An 18,667-nucleotide genomic window follows, 5' to 3' on the forward strand; every position below is an offset into this window, starting at 1 on the left:
GGGGAAGGGGCTGAGGAGCAGCTGAGGGCACTTGGCTGGTTCAGCTGCAGCCCAGGAGACTGAGGGGAGGCTCCTCGGGGGCTGCAGCTCCTCCCCAGGGCAGGCACAGGGGCAGGGGCTGAGCTCTGCTCTGGGACAGGGACAGGAGCCCAGCAAGGGCTGGAGCTGGGCCAGGCCTTGGCATGGAGCTCAGGGCAAGGTTCTGCCCCCCGAGGCTGCTGGGCACTGCCCAGGCTCCCCAGGGAATGGTGCCAAGGCTGCCAGAGCTCCAGGAGCTCCCAGGGCTGCTCAGGGTGGGGTCCTTGGGGTGGCTGTGCGGGGTTGGACTTAATGATCCCTGAGGGTCCCTTCCAGCTCAGGATATTCTGGGATTCTAAGTTACTGCCAGCTGAGGACTGGAGAAAGCCCTGGTTATTGACACAAACAGAGTTTGATGTCAGACCAGAGCGGTGGCTGGAGAGAGTGGACACACTGCTGTGGACACCCCTGCTGTAGTGTCTGACACTGATCCCTTCCAACTGCTGCTCCAAGCAGGATTCTTAACAAAAAGCTAATACATCATTCATTAAAAGAAAATTGATTTCTCTGACTTGCTTTGGGAAGGAGGCTGCCTTGTGGTGTTTCTCAGCGTGTAGATACTGGAATGGAATGGCAAGGAACACGGCAGCTGGAATTCAGGTGCTGGGTGGTGTCTCATCCCCAAAGCTGGGGTTCCCAGGTGGCTGTTCCTCGGCAGACACCTCTCCTGGCGGTACCACAGCCGGGAATTTGCCACTGCAGCTGCAGTAGGTGTTGGCTTACACGCTTTCCTGAAAAACTTTTCATTGCTTTGTCTTCACTCCAGTTCCTCGTGGGCAGATTTCCCCCCCTCTCTTTTTTTTTTTTTTGTTTTGTTTTTTGTTGTTATTGTTGGGGTTTTTTGAGCGGTTTTTTTTCAGTACGCTTCTGTTGCACGGAACGAACCCCCGACCCCCCCCGGGGGCAGCCCCAGGGCGAGGGGCCGGTTCTCCCCGGGGGTCCGGGCGGGTCCGCGGCCCCGGGGCGCGGGGCGGGGCCGGGGGTCGCAGGGCCGCCAGTGCGGCCGGGGCGGGCGCGGGGGAAGATGCCCAAAGCGGCGCTGCCGGGACACCGGGGAGCCCGCGGCGCTCGGCGCTGGGGTAAGGCCGGGACCGTGGGGGTTCGTCGGGGGAGCGGGGCTGGGACGGGGGGGCACCACGCGGGGGCGGCGGGGGAGGGACTATATGCGGGCGGAGGGATCCGGGCGCGGCGGGCGGTGGGAGGCGGCTCGGTGGGTGGAAGGGGCGGGCGGAGGGAGCGGCGCGCACCGTACGGCGGGAGCGGGGCCAGGGCCGGGACCGGCACCGGGAGCGCAGCGCGAGCGGGACGAGCCGGGCCGCGGCGCCGCCTCGCGGGGGCAGCGGGAGCGCGGAAGGGCCGGCGGCGGCAGCAGAGCGCGGCGGCCGGGAGGAGCCGGCGGGAGGCGGCCGGAGCCAGGCGGGAGCGGGCCGGGAGGAGCCGCCATGGAGCGGAAGAGGTGGGAGCGCTCGGCGGGGCCGCCCCGGGCGCGGGGGGCCGGGCCGGGGCTGCAGCCACAGGTGGAGGGGAAGGGAGCGGGGAGCTGGCCCGGGGCGGCCGCGGGGGCTCGGGGATGCTCGGCCCCCCTCAGGGATCGGGGAGCGCCGTGAGGAGCCCCCGCGTCTCCTCGGAGCGGCTCCTGCCCTGCGGGCACTCGCGGTTCTTTATTCTCGAAGGAGCAGCGCGGGGGTGCTCCTTCCTCGGGGCTCGCTCCGCTGCCTTTTGGGCGTACTCGGGGATTGTGGGGAGGGAGCCTGGGCTGCTCGCGGTGCTGGCCCCGGGGCGGGTCGGGATGCGCCTTGCTGGGAGTGTGGCTGCGGGGGGAGCACATGGCCCGGGAGCTGGAGGGGTTCTATTTATAGCCCTGCATGGCTCATATGGCTGTAGGTGGCCATATGGATCCTCCCCGCACCCACGAGGCACCCGCGGGCTGAGGTGTGAAACTCGGGTCCAGCGGGAGCTGGGAACGCAGCAGGAGCTGTCCCTGTGTCCTCACCTGGCCCTGCCTGTCGGGAAAATCCAAACCCTCAACTTCTGCCTCTGACACAGAATCCTCACGGCATGGTTTGGGTTGGGAGGGACCTTAAAGCCCATCTCATCCCACCCCCTGCCATGGGGCAGGGACGCCTTCCGCTGGACCGGGCGGCTCCCAGCCCAGTCCAGCCTGGCCTTGAACACTTCCAGGGATGGGACAGACACAGCTTTAGCTTCAGGTTTCATTTTTAGAATGAGGTTATGGTTGTGAGAAAAGGGGAGTGAACCAGAAAGTGCCATCCTCGAGAACGTGAAGCTGATTCTGCTGCTGCAGCTCGGAGGCTGAGGGCAGGATGAGGCCACCAGCAGCAGCTGAAAGCTTCAGAGATTCTGTTTTTCCCAGAACTTGTTTGTTAAGTTGCAGTGTCGGAGATGAACTTTAAAAAAAGGGGAAAAGAGGATAAGTAGCATATTTTTATTCTCAAATTATGATGGGTTTTCCCTTTGTATCAATTTGGACAGAGATCAAAGGCAGAATAGAGCTTTGTTGCGCTAATTTTTGTTTCTGATGCATTTTGCATTACCTCAGAGTGGCAAATACAGGTGTGGCAGTTCAGTAATACCTGTGAGAGTTCTGCCTATTGTTTACCTGGGTGATTGTTCTGTCCAGCTCCCAGGCATGTACAGATGCAGGGAGGGTTTGTGGAAAACCCCCTGTGAGATGTGTGTGCGCCAGTCTCTGGCTGGAAATTCCATCTTCCTTGAGGTCTGAGTACCTGGGCGGGTTTTTACAGCCAGTCCTCGAACCTCATCCTTAGGAGGGTTTCTGGCTGAGAGGATGGGACTTGTGGGCAGGAGAAGTGCAGGGATGGAGGATTCAAGGAAGAAAATCGTGTCAGGGATTTTGTCAAAGTGGCAGGTTGTCTTTGAGAGAGTTCTGGCTCTCTTCAAGCTCAGGGTTCTCACATGGGGGAAGGAGAATTTAGTGCTGCTTTGTGGGGCTTTTTTTCTTCAGAGTGTTTTTCTCCTGATGGTTTGATGACCAAGTGTCAGAAATTTGGGATCGCTGCTCGTCTGTGCCTCAGGATGTTGACATCACTGTGCTGGGAAACTTCACACTCTTGTGTGAAACTTATTTTGTTGAGAACTCCTTACCTTTGCAGCACAAATGTAAGAAGTTGGAAGGGAATGTTTTTAGCACTTCTCCAAAGATATTTTGATCGGTACAGTCTTTTCCAAAAAAAATTGTGGAGCAAAATGCTTTCACTGAGTCTGTGCTTTGCTTTTCCTCTGATGCTCTGGTTTGCCTGCAGGGAAGCTCATCATTTCTCACATGAGAAGGAAACAGCCTCAAGTTGCACCAGGGGACATTTAGGTTGGGTATTAGGGAGATTTTTTTTCATGGAAAGGGTTGTAAAGGATTAGAACAGGCTGCCCAGGGCAGTGGTGGCGTCATCATCCCTGGAAATATTCAAAAAACATGTGGATGTGACACTGGGGACATGGCTTAATGGTGAACATGGTGGTGGTGCTGGGGTGACGGTTGGATCTGATGATCTTAAAGGTCTTTTCCATCCTTACAATTCCATGATGCCTGAATTGAGCCCTGCAAAATCATCTGGTTGTAATTGTGTTTGTCCCGAGCTCTTCTTTAGGGATGTGATGCTTCTGGAAATTTGGGAGATTTTGTGTGTCTCCAAGTGCTTTGTTTGGGTTTTTTGGGGGGGTTTATTTTTGCTATGGTTGGAGTCCAAGTTGCTGAACAAAGATCCCCCTGTTGCCCTATGGCATCATCCCTTGGGGCATCATCCCTTGGGGACATCATCCCTTGGTGGATGCTGCATCCAGGGCTGCCGTGGGGATGCTGTGACGGAGCTGCTGGCAGTGGTGGTTGTGCAGTGTTTTGAGGTCCCCATCTCCCTGTGAGGACATCGGGAGCTCCTGCAGCTCTCCAGGAGCCGCTGCTGCCGGGATTTGCCTGGAGCAGAGCTGGGGTGAGGAGTGAGGGAGGGAGCACGATGGAAAGCAAGAAGGAGAATCATTTTGTGTTCTTCCCTTGCCCCCTCCAGCGAGGACACAAGGCTCTGAGTGTCTGCTTTCAGTGACCCGTTTTCCCTCGGCTGTTCCTGCCTCCATTCCTTCCAGAGGCAGGCGGTGTCTGGGTTTGCTCAAGGTTTTTTGTTGGTTTTTTTTTTTTTTTTGCCTTTTGTCCCTTGCTTCCCAAGTTGTGCAGATCCTGTGCAGGCTAAATGGGAGAGCGGAGGGGAGGAGACTGTGATGCGGGAGGAGGGGAGAGGGCCTGGGCAGCCGCTCTCTCCTTAAGGATATAAGGCAGGAAACAAAGGGTGAGCTGCACATGGAGAGCAGGGGCACCTGGCAGGCCTGGCCCTTCAATGGGCTGCCCCGAACGCGGCTTAATCTGCCCGGAAAAGTCTGGGAAGGCGAGCCGGGGGTGCCTGGGGTGGCTCCCGGCAGCCTGGTCTGTTTTGTTAGCGGGAGCCAGGCGGCCCAAGACCGAATAAAGCCCCGGAGCTGGTGATGGACGAGCGTGGCAAATCCTTTGCAAGTTGTGAACTCCTTTGCAACTCGGCCGTGTCCTTGCCTTTCACACAGGGAACTGTGGCACAGCCTCATTCGGGAGCCCGGGATCAATCCGGGCTCTCAGCGTCGCTGCCTGGGGGGTGTTACAGAGCAGAGGTTGGGCTGTGCAGCTTTGTACCAAAATGTCTCGTTTCTGGGCCTGTTTGTGCAAAACCAGGAGTGCAGGAGGAGCAGAAGGAGGTAAATTCTGTATGTTGTGACATTTAAAGTCACTTTAACAGGGCTCAGAGTTCTGTGGTACTGGGGGAGTTTCTGTGTGTCCTGGTGTGCATCAGGGATCCCACACAAGTTTTGGGTTCCTGTGGCTCCCCCTACACCTCTGACCGTCCCAGGTGTGTGTAGGTGCCCCAGTGTCCCACATGGTCCTGCCAGAGGGTCCCCAGGAGCTCCAGGGCACCCCATCCCTTCCTTTCTCAGTTCACTGTCACCTTTTGCTCATAGCTTTGCTCCCTGCTCTGCTGTTGTCCCAGGGAGCCTGGGGATGATCCTGCCTTTTGCACGACCTAATCAGAATAAAAGTTTTTCTTCTGAACATTTCAGTGCTTTTCCTTTGGGCCAAGCTTCCCCAGGAAGAGACAGGACTCTCAGTCATTTCAGGTGGGTTTTTTGAGACTCTGAGCAGCTTTTCAGTTCTTCCTTGCAAAATGACCACAGCACATAAGAAGCACACAGAGATGAAGGGCTCTGTTCACTTAAAATCCTGTCTTTGACTGTACTGACTGTTCTGGAAGTTACTCTGCACTTTAATGCATTATTTTTAAACCTGCTAAGACACTAAACCCTAAATTAGAGCAGCAGATCTTGGAAGAGGAAGCAGTGCCATGTTCTTCATGTAGCAGGAGTTTTTCTTCCTGGCTTCACTGGCAGCGACAGCTCTGCCCTAAAGCTGCTGGAGTTGGTAATTCCTCTCTCTGGATTGAGGCAAATAACTCCCTTTAGAGTTTGAAAAAGTTATCCATGAATTTGGGGCTGGACACAGCCTCTGTTCCTGGGACGTACCCTGTGTTGTGTCCTGCCCAAGTGCAGCTCCAGAGGGAGCTGATCCAGCTGAGGAATAACCAGTGGGGAGTGTTTCCTCCTCCTCCCCTGCCCTCCAAAGATGGATTATTTTCCTCAGCTGGTTCATTTGCATGAGCACTGGGCTGTGTGAGCAGTGGTGGTGGCAGGGAGGAGATCCAGGCAGGATAAGCAGCTTGGGAGCAGTTGGAGCCAGGAGCTTCCTCAGCAGATGCTGTGTGGGATCACACAACCTTTCAGTCTTAACTCCTTCGAGAGACTTTTTCTAATTTCAGTTTTAGTGTAATTTATATTAAATTGATCTCAGTTTTTGGAGACCTTTTAATTCTTCAGTACTTTCTGGGTTTGGGTTTTTTTAATCTATTTTTTTTCATGCACAGCCTGACTTAACCTAATTGCTTTGTCACTGTCCTATACCAGAAATTCTCTGCTCATGCTGGTTTTCCCCTAATAAAGCTTCAGTGCAGGAGATAATATGTGAACATTGACTTTTCCTTTTGTTTTGTTGTTGTTAAGACCTTGGAAAGGTTATCAGTGTCTCACCAGTGTGAGATAAGGTGGTAACTGGCATTTTTGCTCTTAAAATGCCTTCTAGCCCATTAACCTGTGATGGTGGGATGGATATACAGGGTGTGAGCTTCTCCTGGATGTGAGCTAGGATTGAATATGCAAGTTGCAAAGTGGAGAAAAGCAGAAGTGAGAGTAGTTGACAGAATAAAGAGGTGTTGTTCTGATGCTCAGTGAGAAGGTGAAGAATGCTTGGCGCTTATTGTCTTTACAGTCCCACACTGCAGCCATAACACACTGGCTTATTTTTGCTTTAGGAATAAAAAAATAGCTTATGTCAGATTATAAAAAAAAAAAAAAAAACACAGCAAAAATCCCCCACAAAATCCAAAAAAAACCCAAAGAAAACATCAGTAAAGGTTTGGAATAATTTGTGCCTCCTCTCCAGGTTGAGTCTTTGTGGAAACCCAGGAGTTACAGAAGAGTCTCTCTTCCCTTTTGCCATTAATGGAAAGTTTTATGAGGTTTTGATATTTATCTTTGCATCACTTTGTGATTCTTTGTTTTGCACCTTGTCAGTAGTTAACTTCTGGTTTTCTCTTTTTCTGAAGTCTTCAGAATGTTACAAAAGACATAGAATCAAACCTGAATGTGCTGTTCAAGGGGCAGGGAGAGGAGACAAGGAGCATTTTTGGTGCTGGCCAAATGCAGCAGTCCTGGGAGAAGAAATGATACTTGAAAATGTGCATTTACTATGAGAGACAGCTGAATGAAAAGTGCATCTGTGCTGAGATCTCCCTAGATGGTTTTTGTGTGTATTACACTACATTTGTTTATCTGATCTGAATCTTCCTCTTGACATACAAAACCATTTTAACTTAATTTGTGTGTTCCACATGAGAAGCAGTCAATATGAAAACATTTTAGAGTCGAACGTCAGCTCCATGCTGGAAAGTCCAGCATGTGTTTTTCAGCATGGCAATAAAAAGTTGCAGAGGAGGTGCAGAGGGTGGAGGTGTCCCTGGGGATGGACACCTGGTGTGTTTTTTGCAGCCCCAGTGGGAAGAAGTTCCGCAGCAAGCCGCAGCTGGCGCGGTACCTGGGCAGCTCCATGGACCTGGGCACCTTCGACTTCCGCACGGGGAAGATGCTGATGAACAAAATGAACAAGAACAGGCAGAGGATGCGCTACGACTGCTCCAACCAGGCCAAAGTAAGAGAGTGAGAGGCACTGCTGCTCCCCCTCCCTGCTGAGGAGCTGCCAGAGCAGCCTGGGAGAGAGGGAGAATGCAGCAGTTCATAGCTGGAGTGTGAATTGGAGCTGTGTCAGAACAGCTCTGCTGGTGGGGGTTGGACAAATGCTGCTCCCAGGGGGTTGGTGCTGGGGAGGAGAGTTGTGTCACTGCTCAGTCTTCTGTGGAGGAGGGCAGGGAAGAGACTGTCACCTTCCTCAGTTCCCAGCACGAGAAAGGCATTGCCCTGTGGGAATGAGTGCAGTCTGCTCTGGAGCCAGCCTGGCACAGCTGGGCCTGCTCACCTGGACAAGAGAAGGCTCCAGGGAGAGCTCAGAGCCCCTTGCAGGGCCTGAAGGGGCTCCAGGAGAGCTGCAGAGGGACTGGGGACAAGGCCTGGAGGGACAGGAGCCAGGAAATGGCTCCCACTGCCAGAGGGCAGGGCTGGATGGGATCTTGGGCAGGAATTGTTCCCTGTGAGGGTGGGCAGGCCCTGGCACAGGGTGCCCAGAGCAGCTGGGGCTGCCCCTGGATCCCTGGCAGTGCCCAAGGCCAGGCTGGACAGGGCTTGGAGCACCTGGGACAGTGGGAGGTGTCCCTGCCATGGCAGGGCTGGCACTGGATGGGCTTTAGAGTCCCTTCCAATCTAAACCATTCCAGGATTCTGTGATCCCCCTCCCTGGAGTGTGAGCTCACCTCCTCCAGCACAATCTGCTCCAGAGCCCCACATTTCCTGGAGCTGTGCAGCAGCTCTGCCCTGCCCTTGCCTTTGGTTTGAGAGGAGAGGAGGGATTTGGGTCCACAGGGATGAGGAGATGCTGCAGCTCCTGCCAGTGCTGTGCTGCTGCCCCAGCTTTGGCACTGATGGAAGGGGGGGTGGCATTTGGGGCAAAAAGCCTGAGAGGGAGGAGGACTGTGAGGCCTATTTGTAGAACAAAAGAAAAGATTCTCTAGCTGCTAATTCAGATGGTTGAGGTGTCAGGATGGCAGTGACAGGCTCCCTGGCTGGATTGATTGTCCCAAGGATCTTCATCAGATGCTAAAATCTTTCCCAGAACCCAACAGCTGCTGTGAATGCACCTAAACATTGAATGTGGAAAAGGCACAATGCTCATTTTTGAAATACATCAGCCAGTCAAGGATCATCATCACGAGAGTGCTGGGAACATTTCTTACAGTCCTGGTGCTGCAGGGATATTTTGAGACCTGCCTTGAGGCAGAGAGCAGCAGCTCACACACCTCTCAGGCTAAAAATTCTGCCCAAAACTCTCAATAAATGTACAAATGTTATCACTGGCTTCTGAAAGGATTAGCACCCAGATGGTTCAGAATTATATTTGTCCTGAATACATCTTTTCTACATCTCATGAATAAATCTGTGAAGCAGACACAGTGTTTGCATCCCTGAGAACAAAGCGTGTCCTACAGCCATTCCAAGAGTTGTGTGTTGGATTTTGGGAATGAGGAACAGCCTTCCTCTGCTTCCCCTAACAGAAAATGCAGTCATGTAGTGCAAAACTGATTATGAGCTTCATTTAAAAGCTGTGCTTTGTTCAGAACCAAAGGTAAAAAAAGGGATTCAGCTTTCAGTGGTGTTGATTTGTTTATTGGTCACAACTGGATTTAGAAGGAATGGTTTGGAGTGGTTTCTGGATTCAGAAATCAGCCTCTAAATCCCTGCTTGTAATTTTTTTATTTATTACAAATATTGTGTTGTAATCTTCTCTTTTAGTGATTACACAAGGTTTGTTCTGACTCCTAAAGTCATCAAAAATGGGAGTAAAACTGATGTGTGTGAACTCACATGGGAGGAGGCTGCTATGTTAAACAGAACGAGTGGAAAACTTTGATAGGTCTAAGGCAAGATTTGAATTTAGTTATGTATTTTTAGCAGCCTAACTTGTATAACTTGAGATTAGACAAGATTTGAAGCCCAGGAACTGTTCCCTGCTGCACTTCTTTGTGGCTGTAGTAGCATTTTAGCAAACTGAAAACATTTTTGTGGGTTTTTCCTTTTCTTTTTGTGTGAAACAGGGCAAGCCTGATTTGAACACAGCCCTGCCTGTGAGACAGACAGCCTCTATCTTCAAACAGCCTGTCACCAAGATCACCAACCACCCCAGCAACAAGGTGAAGAGTGACCCCCAGAAAGCTGTGGACCAGCCCAGGCAGGTAAGGCTGAGAAACTCCTGGATTTGCTACTGGGAGGATCCCAAAATAATCTGCTTTAATTTTGTGATGCTGAACAAACACTCCCTGGCAATTCCTGATCTCTGGCATTTCAGAATTTAGAAAAATCTGATGTTTCAGAAAGCAGTGGCTTGCAGTGCTCCCAGCTCTTAAAATCAGAACAAATCCCATTCCCAATCTCTAGTTATGGGATTTACAAACTCCAGCCTTTGGTTAGATCCCAATTCTGTTGTAGCTAAACCTGAATTCCCTTCATGCTGAAATTAAGTATTATCTACAAAATTATTCAGACATTGTAACCACTTCAGAGGACACTTGGGTTTAGAATCACTGTCAAATGTTGCAGTTGTGTTAGAATTCCATGTTCCATTAAATCCACGTTCCATTAAATCCTTGTTCCTGCAGGGATCACATCCACTGGGGTGTTTGTTGCAGTGCAAGGGACTGTACATTAGTAGGAGTAAACTCTGCCAGTATAAGATCATAAATTCACTTAGAATGTTGTTGTTAATACAAAACAAAAGTGTTTTCCTTACCATAATGTGTATTTGCAAGCAACAGAACACACCAAAATTAAAGGTAAGGGTGCTCAGGACAAGGGAGGGTAAAATGAGCTGTACCTGTTGGAACACTGCAAACCTTTTCTGAAAACTTCAAAAACCACTTTTTGAAGGCAGATTTTAAGAATTTAATAAACCCAGTTCAACTAGAACCTCCGGGTGTGAGATAGAACTTATCTGAAATGGATTTTTTTTTTTTTTTGGTGATTGGGGTGGGGTTTTTTTGTTTTTTTAGCAGGTTGGCAGGGTCTTACCATGGTTTTCTGAGGAAGCAGATCCTGTATGTTCACAGTGTTGTTGCTGTTCCTGCAGCTTTTATGGCTAAGGCAATAAAAAAGAACACTAAAGATAAAATGCCCTCTCCCAGTTCTGAGCTGGATTTGTGTTCCTGTTTAAGATACTTTACTGGATTGCAGAATATTTTGACTTTTTCTCAGCAGACTCCAGATGTTTCTGCAAAATTTGAAAGCAGTGCCAAGTCCCATCATGCACTGGCTCAAAAATCCCAGAATTCTTGGGGGCTGGAAGGGATCTTAAAGATGATCCCATTCCACCCTCCTACCATGGGTAGGGACACTTTGCACTATCCCAGGTTGCTCCAAACCCCATCCAGCCTGGTTTTGGACAATTCCAGGGCTGGGGCAGCCTCAGCCTTTCTGGGTAACAAAAAAAAAAAAAACAAACAAAAAACAACCAACCAAACAAAACCCAAACAACAACAAAAACCAAAACAGAAACAAAACAAAAACCCAAACAAACAAAAAACCCCACCAAAACAAAAAAAAATCACCTATTTGAAAGGCTAAGGAATATCCAGGCTGTGTTTGGGCTGTGACTGCCTCATTCCCCTTTTTGGAAAAGTCATGTGGAGTCACTTGCACTTGGATTGTGACAGGCAGGGAGAAGGGGTGGGATATTCATGGACTGTTTGAGGTGAATTCTTCATTTCTCAAAACCTTGATAAAAATGTGGTTTTTTGCAAGACAGTTGATCCTCCAGCTGTGCATTGCTATCCTCCTGATATCTCTCCTGCACCAGGTGCAGAGTTAAAGGTGTATCAGGGTGATGTATTTGAATTTCTACCACACCACACATTCAGCCTTTTAAGCCTGGGGAGAGCCTGTGACTCAAAATCTGGTAAAGGAGAGACATGGGGGAAAGGACCAAAGAGAAGGAAGAAAATAATACTTTACCTTGAATACAGTTCTTGCATTCCTTAACTTTCTGTGGGATATGTAGGAGAGAAACAGGGTGCAAACAAGGCTGTCTCACACTGTGGGCTTGCAGCTGAAAGTCAGCAAGCCTGGCCTTGCTGCTGCAGCTCAGAGCAGTGAAAGTTCCAGGCCCTGGAAGAAAAGAGAGTTTTCCAAGGCAGCAAACTGGGAGAGAGGAGTTGTGGGGCTGTGCTGGAGCCCTGGCTGCTGAGAATTTCAGACTTTCTGTGCTGCCAGGCACTGACCCCCAGGAGAACACTGCATTGACCTGAGGCTGTGGAGAAGCTTCCAAAACTGAATGGTGGAACTGGGATTGTGGGTGTGGAGTTTGAATAGAAGTGTGTGATATCACAGGGTGGAAAACAGAATTGGAGGTTTTAGAATATAATAATATATATAAAGCAAGATGGATGTTTTAGGGTGGAGGCTGGTCCTTCTTCATCACCTTCTTCTCCATGGATTTGGATGATTTTGTGTAATTGGATAAAAAAGTCCACATTATGAGCCATGGGTGGTTGGTTATTGGGTAAAAAATTAAAAAAATTTCGGTGTCATTTCTTAATTGGACAGTTTATCCTTAATATGCTTTGTAGAGAGAGAGATGGGGCTCCATTTTTAGTTTGTTGGAGTGAAGTGCTGTAGAACTCAGGGCTTGTGAGACTGTGACATAGATTAGAGCTAATAAACATCTGAGTCCCAACAAGAAACACCATCTCACACATTTAATCCCAGCCCTGGCAAAAAGAATTAAAGACTTGACAGAGCTGACTGGCAGTGAGGATTGTTGCTGCTGTTAGAGGTGGCAGATCCATCCCTTCTGTGGTAAATCCACATTAAATGTCCTCAGCCCTGCTGTTCCCTGTCTGCACAGGAAGCAGGGATTTTGTGGAGCTGTCAGTTCCACTCCTGGTTGTGCCAGGAGGCACCAATAACCACCTGCTTTGACTGCAGCTCTTCTGGGAGAAGAAGTTGAGTGGCCTGAATGCCTTTGATATTGCAGAGGAGCTGGTGAAGACAATGGACCTTCCCAAGGGGCTGCAAGGTAATCAGAGGGTGCCCTTCACTCAGGGCTGGCATTTGGCACCTGGCAGGAGGGAGTGAAGGTGCTGGGGATGAGCTCCCTGTTCCCAGGGCCTGGCAGGGCTGTGGCCATTGCTGCTGCAGCAGGGGCTGTGGTGCTTGCCTGGGCTCCCAGTGCCCTTTGTTCTGAGGGGACACTGAAGCAAAGCTTCTCAGCCTTTTGAGGGATTCATTTTCCAGAAACAGCAGAGCATCCCAGATTGCTGTTTGGGTTGGGAGGGACCTTAAAGCTCATCCCATTCCACCCCTGCCATGGCAGGGACACCTTCCACCATCCCAGGCTGCTCCAAGCCCTGTCCAGCCTGGCCTTGGGCACTGCCAGGGATCCAGGGGCAGCCCCAGCTGCTCTGGGCACCCTGTGCCAGGGCCTGCCCACCCTGCCAGGGAACAATTCCTGCCCAAGATCCCATCCAGCCCTGCCCTCTGGCAGTGGGAGCCATTCCCTGGCTCCTGTCCCTCCAGGCCTTGTCCCCAGTCCCTCTGCAGCTCTCCTGGAGCCCCTTCAGGCCCTGCCAGGGGCTCTGAGCTCTCCCTGGAGCCTTCTCTTGTCCAGGTGAGCAGGCCCAGCTCTCTGAGCCTTGTTCAAGCAGAATGGAAACCTCTTCCTTTCCCAGTTTGGTGATTTTTAGTATCTTTTTGGTTCTAACAATGAGGACCTGCTCTAAGTTTCAATACCCTCAGAGGGCTGCAAAGGTTCTGTTAGAAGCATTTAGGTCTGAGATTTATGTCTTGTGAGCTTTCCAACTGACAGCCTGTGCTTTGCCATTAAAATTTAATCCCCACTGTCCTGATTTCCTGCTCCCTGCCTGGGGCAGTGCTGCTCATGGATTTCCCTCCCCCTCGCAGGGGTTGGCCCTGGCTGCACAGATGAGACTCTGCTCTCTGCCATCGCCAGTGCCCTGCACACCAGCACCATGCCCATCACTGGGCAGCTCTCTGCAGCTGTGGAGAAGAACCCTGGGGTCTGGCTCAACACCTCCCAGCCTCTCTGCAAAGCCTTCATGGTGACAGATGAAGATATCAGGTAGGAGCTGGAAATAGCACTTGCTGTTCTGGAACAAGGTTCCTTGTGCTCAAACTGTGCTTTGCTTTTCTTTCTGAATGTCTGATGGAACACTGTGCCTTGGGAATTCATTGGAATGGCTCTCTAGCAAGAGAGTAGACAAAAGTAGTTACATTAAGCTCTGTCATGTGCTTAAAGCCCACTGGTTTTTATTTTGGCCATGCTCAGTTACTCTGCAGTTTCAGGCTCATGTTTGTTTTTCATGTCAAGTTTCCTTTTATTACGAAAGTGTCTGAGTTGGGGGAACCTTGACTGAGGCACCTCTGAGCAGAGATGGCATTGGAGAAATCCTGTACAGGGGGATTGCATTCTCTTCACCTTCCTCTGTGTCTGTAAGGGAATTAAATAAAATGTATGGATTGACCAAACCCAAGCCATGCCTGCTGACAGGGAACAAGGATGCAGCTTATTCTGCTGTAGGTTGCTGTAGTAATTAAATATTGTTAAATCAGGATTGGTCAAACTCAGCTTTCAGCTTTTGATGGAGAACTGACTATACCAAAGGCCTGCAGCATGCAATTTGCATTCATTAAGTGTTTAAAGGCAGTCCTTGCTTTGACTGCTTGATAAATCTTTTGGAATTGCAGGATGATTTTTCTGGGCTTGATTGAGACATAAATGACCAGGAAAAACAGTGTTTGTAACTTTGAAGTCCTGTGACTGAGCTGAAATAGGAGCCCCATGAGCCATTGGTTGTTGATCACTTCTTTGCTGTGCTTTGACTTCTTAGGGTTGGGACTCAAAAGGAAAATGAGCAGAGAGAAATGGCCTGAAACTTAATTTTCTCCTGTCACATTTTTGAAAGTCTGTGCAGGGTAGGCTGACTTGTTAGATATTAGTAGTAGGAGTTAAAAATCAGCATGAGGCTAAAAAAGTCAGCTGCTAGGTTAGCCAAGTTTCAGCCAGAAATCAACAGGTCCAGGACACATAATATAAATACTGGACAAATTCTTAAAATGTTTTTCATCTTCTCTTAGAGTACAATGCCAGGTGGGGTTTTTTGAGTGATTTTATTTTTTGTTATACATTCTTAAAGTTCTTAGAGGGCTTTTCCAGTCCATGCTTTGGTGTTGGAGGGATTGGAGACTCTTTTCCCTTGACAGGGGCAGCCTGGGGGCTGATGTTGGGTGTCCTTGTGTTGGGCAGGAAGCAGGAGGAGCTGGTGCAGCAGGTGAGGAAGAGGCTGGAGGAGGCCCTGATGGCTGACATGCTGGCCCACGTGGAGGAGATTGCCAGGGATGGGGAGCCTCCCTCGGAGAAAGAAGGAGCAGAGGAGGAAGGAGAAGAAGAAGAGGAGGAGGAGGAGCAGGACCATGACCAGGAGATGGAAAATGTATAGTCCAGGTGAGGTGATAGTGCTGTGTCTCACCTTAAACACTGGGGACAGGAAGGTTTTCAGGAGGAACCTTAAATATTGATGAATCTTCACTTTTTTAGCCTGGGCTTTGAAAGGTTTGGTGGCTTTGGGTCAGGAATGGGGGAGGTGGGCATGAGACCCCCCTGCAGAGCTGCCCCAGCCCTGGGCAACAGCAGCAGGAGGACGTGGAGCTGCTGCAGCCAGGCCAGAGGAGCCACGGAGATGCTGCAAGGGCTGGAGCCCCTCTGCTCTGGAGCCAGCCTGGCACAGCTGGGCCTGCTCACCTGGACAAGAGAAGGCTCCAGGCAGAGCTCAGAGCCCCTGGCAGGGCCTGAAGGGGCTCCAGGAGAGCTGCAGAGGGACTGGGGACAAGGCCTGGAGGGACAGGAGCCAGGGAATGGCTCCCAGTGCCAGAGGGCAGGGCTGGATGGGATCTTGGGAATCAGGAATTGTTCCCTGGCAGGGTGGGCAGGCCCTGGCACAGGGTGCCCAGAGCAGCTGGGGCTGCCCCTGGATCCCTGGCAGTGCCCAAGGCCAGGCTGGACATTGGTCAGGCTGTGGAGCACCAGCAGGGACTGAGGGAGCTGGGGGGCTCAGCCTGGAGAAAAGGAGGCTCAGGGTTCAGCCCCAGTTGTCTCAGCCTGTCTCCATAGGAAAGGTTCTCCAGCCCTAAGATCACCTTAGTGGCCTCCTCTGGAGCCTCTGAGACGAGAATCAAGAATGTGGTGGGGGAAAAAGGGACTTCTTAGGATGAATAGCTGAGGAGCTCCTTTGAAGGGAAAGAGGATTTCAGGTGGGAGGAAGATTGATTTTGTAAAGCAATCCTTGAACCTTGAGGATTAATTATCATGTGCAATCTGCTTGGCCTTTGGGAGATCCCATCTTTTATCTGGGCTCTCTTTTCCCATTTTCCCCTATCAGCAGCAGTAGCTGTATTTGGACAGTGAATAGCTTGAATTCCTTTCTGCTACAGAGGTCTGGCAACAGGCAGGAGCCAGAACAAACTGACTGCTGCAGGTGAAAACCCAGGAGATAAAGACATGAATGTGTTAAGACACTGGGATTTCTCCTTTTAAGATACAAAAATTCTTTTTGAGTTACAAGGTCTTTGTTTTTCCTCTTTCAGGGAGTTCCATCTAAGAATTCCCGGTATAAACCCATTCAGCAGGGTCAGCACAACCATTCACAGAGCCAAGAGTGCACCATCAGTCCAACTGTACCCCAGAGCCTTTGGATGGACTTCAGGAAACGTGGCAGCTGATGGTTCATTCACTGCAGGGGAGTTCTGCAGATGGAACTTGACTAAACTCTACTCCCCTTCCTTTTTCTACAGGGGTAGGGTGATTGGAAATGCAAAAGTGGGAGGGGATAAAGAATATCACGTGTTGGGAGGGAAAATCCTGGGAACTGAATTTGCTGGCTCTTTTTTTTGGGTTTTTTTTTTTTTTTTTGGAATTACTTTTTGTGGGTCAGTGCTGGGTGATACATTTTTAAGCTTTTCTATCAAAGTACTTTTAACGACCCACAGAAACAACTTTCTCTCTAACCCAAGGGAGGGAGATGCTGTTTCACTCCTTGGCTACTCTGCTGTGGGCTACCTGTTTGTACCTGACTGTAGGGAGGTCATTTCATGTTGTGAATGGTTCATTCCATGTGTGAATTGCTGTTTCCTCACAGGACCACATTGGTCTTGGAAGTGTTTGGAAGTGTAGTCTCAGAGCTGAGCTGCCAGTGCCTCTCCCACCTGAGCTGGGGTGAGGAGGGGAAGCTGCACTCGAGGACTTGGGCTGCCAGCTCTGGGAATTTGGGTATTTGGTTATTCCACACCACAGTTTGGATGCAGAGCTCTGTGTGTCCAGACATTTGCCTCCAAGACTCTGTTCAGAATATACCCGGCCTGAGGTATATTTTGCTTTGGTTTAAGTCCAGTCAGAAGGACTTTTTCAACTGGGGATGGAAGGATGACTCATTTCTGACTGATAATGAGGAAAACTTCCTCCTTTTTCTCTTCTGGTGCCAAGAACCTGCCCTCTGTTCCTCGGTGTGGAGGGAAGGGGATCCATTCCAACAGGTGTGGCTACACACCTGCTTTTGTGTGCAGTAATGTTCTGACCTCTTAAAAAAAAAAAAAGGTAAAAGGTTGATTTTTCTATAATTGATATCTAAAAAAGGAATTTAAAGCTTTTTATTAAGTATTGAATCTTTCTTATTTGCATGTGCAGTGAAGTGACCAGCATTTTGTGTCAACAATTGGACTGATGTGAAACCTGCCTTAATGTGTTTCTAAGTATTGGGCTTCACCATGGGTACCTTGATTGATCCCTCAGTCTCTTCCAGTACATCTTTGAGCATATTGGGGTAACTTGTGGCTAAAAATGCATTTCTCTGGGAAGGGAGACAAGGAGAGGGGAGGAAGATGAGAGTTGATAGCTTGGGGAATGTGTTGACTGGGTTGCAGAATTATTTTAGTCTTAGGGTATCCATTGCATAACTGTGCGTGGACGTCTCGGCTGAGAGAACACTACAAAGTGGTGCATTGAACACTGTGCCACCAACCAATTGTACAAGTTGTTGGTATCCCAAAACTTGGGGAAGAAAGTAGCTCCCAGAGCCTTTATTGTGTGAGAAAGATTAGCAGGGACAGCCAGGGGCCAGGGAATTGCCTTTGGGAGTAGTGCAGCTTAGTGATCCCTGAAAAATATCCCATGCCAAAGTGATTGATCCTTTATTCACTCTTTTCTTAAAGGTCTGAAAACACAAAATTGGTTGATATTGCTCATTTGAGTACTGCAAGGAGACTGAATTGTACTTTGCTGATGCTCTGCCAGGTGCTGCTTTGGGGAGCTTTACCTGGCACTGCAGGCAGCGACCATTCTTTTCCTTTCTGAACAGTCTGTTACAGTTACTACTCTGTAAATCTGTCCTCTTGTAAGTCATGGTGTTGAATTAAATGTTTCTCACAAAGAAGAGGTTCCTCTGGTCTGCCTCAAGCCCCTGCCTGGAGTTTTGTGCTCTGCCCTTTCCTCTTCTCCTGGTGGAGATGCTCTGGGGGTTCAGCTGGGGGCTGCAGTCTGAGATTTGGATCTGGACATCTGGAGCCTGGCAGAGGGGAACGTGGAGGGAAACTTGTGGAAAGCAGTTCATTCTTACTGCAGAATCCCCTCCTGTGTCCCCACCAAGGGAGAGGCTGCCAGGGTGTCCCATCTCTTGGGCAGGTTGGTGACAGAGTCACAGAATTGTTAAGGGGGGGAAAGATCTTTTAGGTAAATCCAACCATCAGCCCAGCACCACCACATTCACCACTAAACCCTGTCCCCAAGTGTCACATCCACACTGCTTTTGAACACCCCAGGGATGATGGCTCCACCACTGCCTTGGGCAGCCTGTGCCAGGGCTGGACAACCCTTTCTGTGGGGAAAAAACAAAAAAATATATCCCTAATATCAAAAAATATGTATCCCTAATATCCAATCTAAACCTTCCTGGTGCAACTTGAGTCTGTTCCCATGTGGCCCTTTGAATCTCAACTCCAGCAGCTCATATCCCACCCCAGATGTGTCCTTGTGACCAGAGCAATCTTATTCTGATGCTGGCTTTTTGAAAACCTGTTTAATATCTGGTGAAGTCTTTATCTACTTTTACTTGGATCTAAACACACCACTGAGGTGCCATACCACAGGTGATTGAGATGTTGACACTCATTTTTTGATGCACTGAATATCAATTTAAATTGCTGCCAACTCTCTTGTTTCATCCCCCCACCCCTGTCCCAGTTCAGCTCTCTTTCCTTCAGTGTA

At 49.9% G+C, this 18,667-nt stretch overlaps 1 protein-coding gene across 1 annotated transcript; it reads left to right on the top strand.

Moving 5' to 3' along the window:
- Nucleotides 1–1,102: 1,102 nt before the first annotated feature.
- On the top strand, nucleotides 1,103–17,841 carry MBD3 (methyl-CpG binding domain protein 3). Its single transcript, XM_030966805.1, is given in 9 exon segments — nucleotides 1,103–1,136; nucleotides 1,139–1,157; nucleotides 5,191–5,247; nucleotides 7,228–7,387; nucleotides 9,441–9,578; nucleotides 12,322–12,412; nucleotides 13,297–13,474; nucleotides 14,660–14,857; nucleotides 15,997–17,841. Coding segments are annotated over 8 exon segments (870 nt in total). The 3' UTR covers nucleotides 14,853–14,857; nucleotides 15,997–17,841.
- The last annotated feature ends 826 nt before the right edge of the window (nucleotides 17,842–18,667 follow it).

This window comes from Camarhynchus parvulus, chromosome 28, assembly GCF_901933205.1.
Source record: "Camarhynchus parvulus chromosome 28, STF_HiC, whole genome shotgun sequence".
Taxonomy (NCBI): Eukaryota; Metazoa; Chordata; class Aves; order Passeriformes; family Thraupidae; genus Camarhynchus; species Camarhynchus parvulus.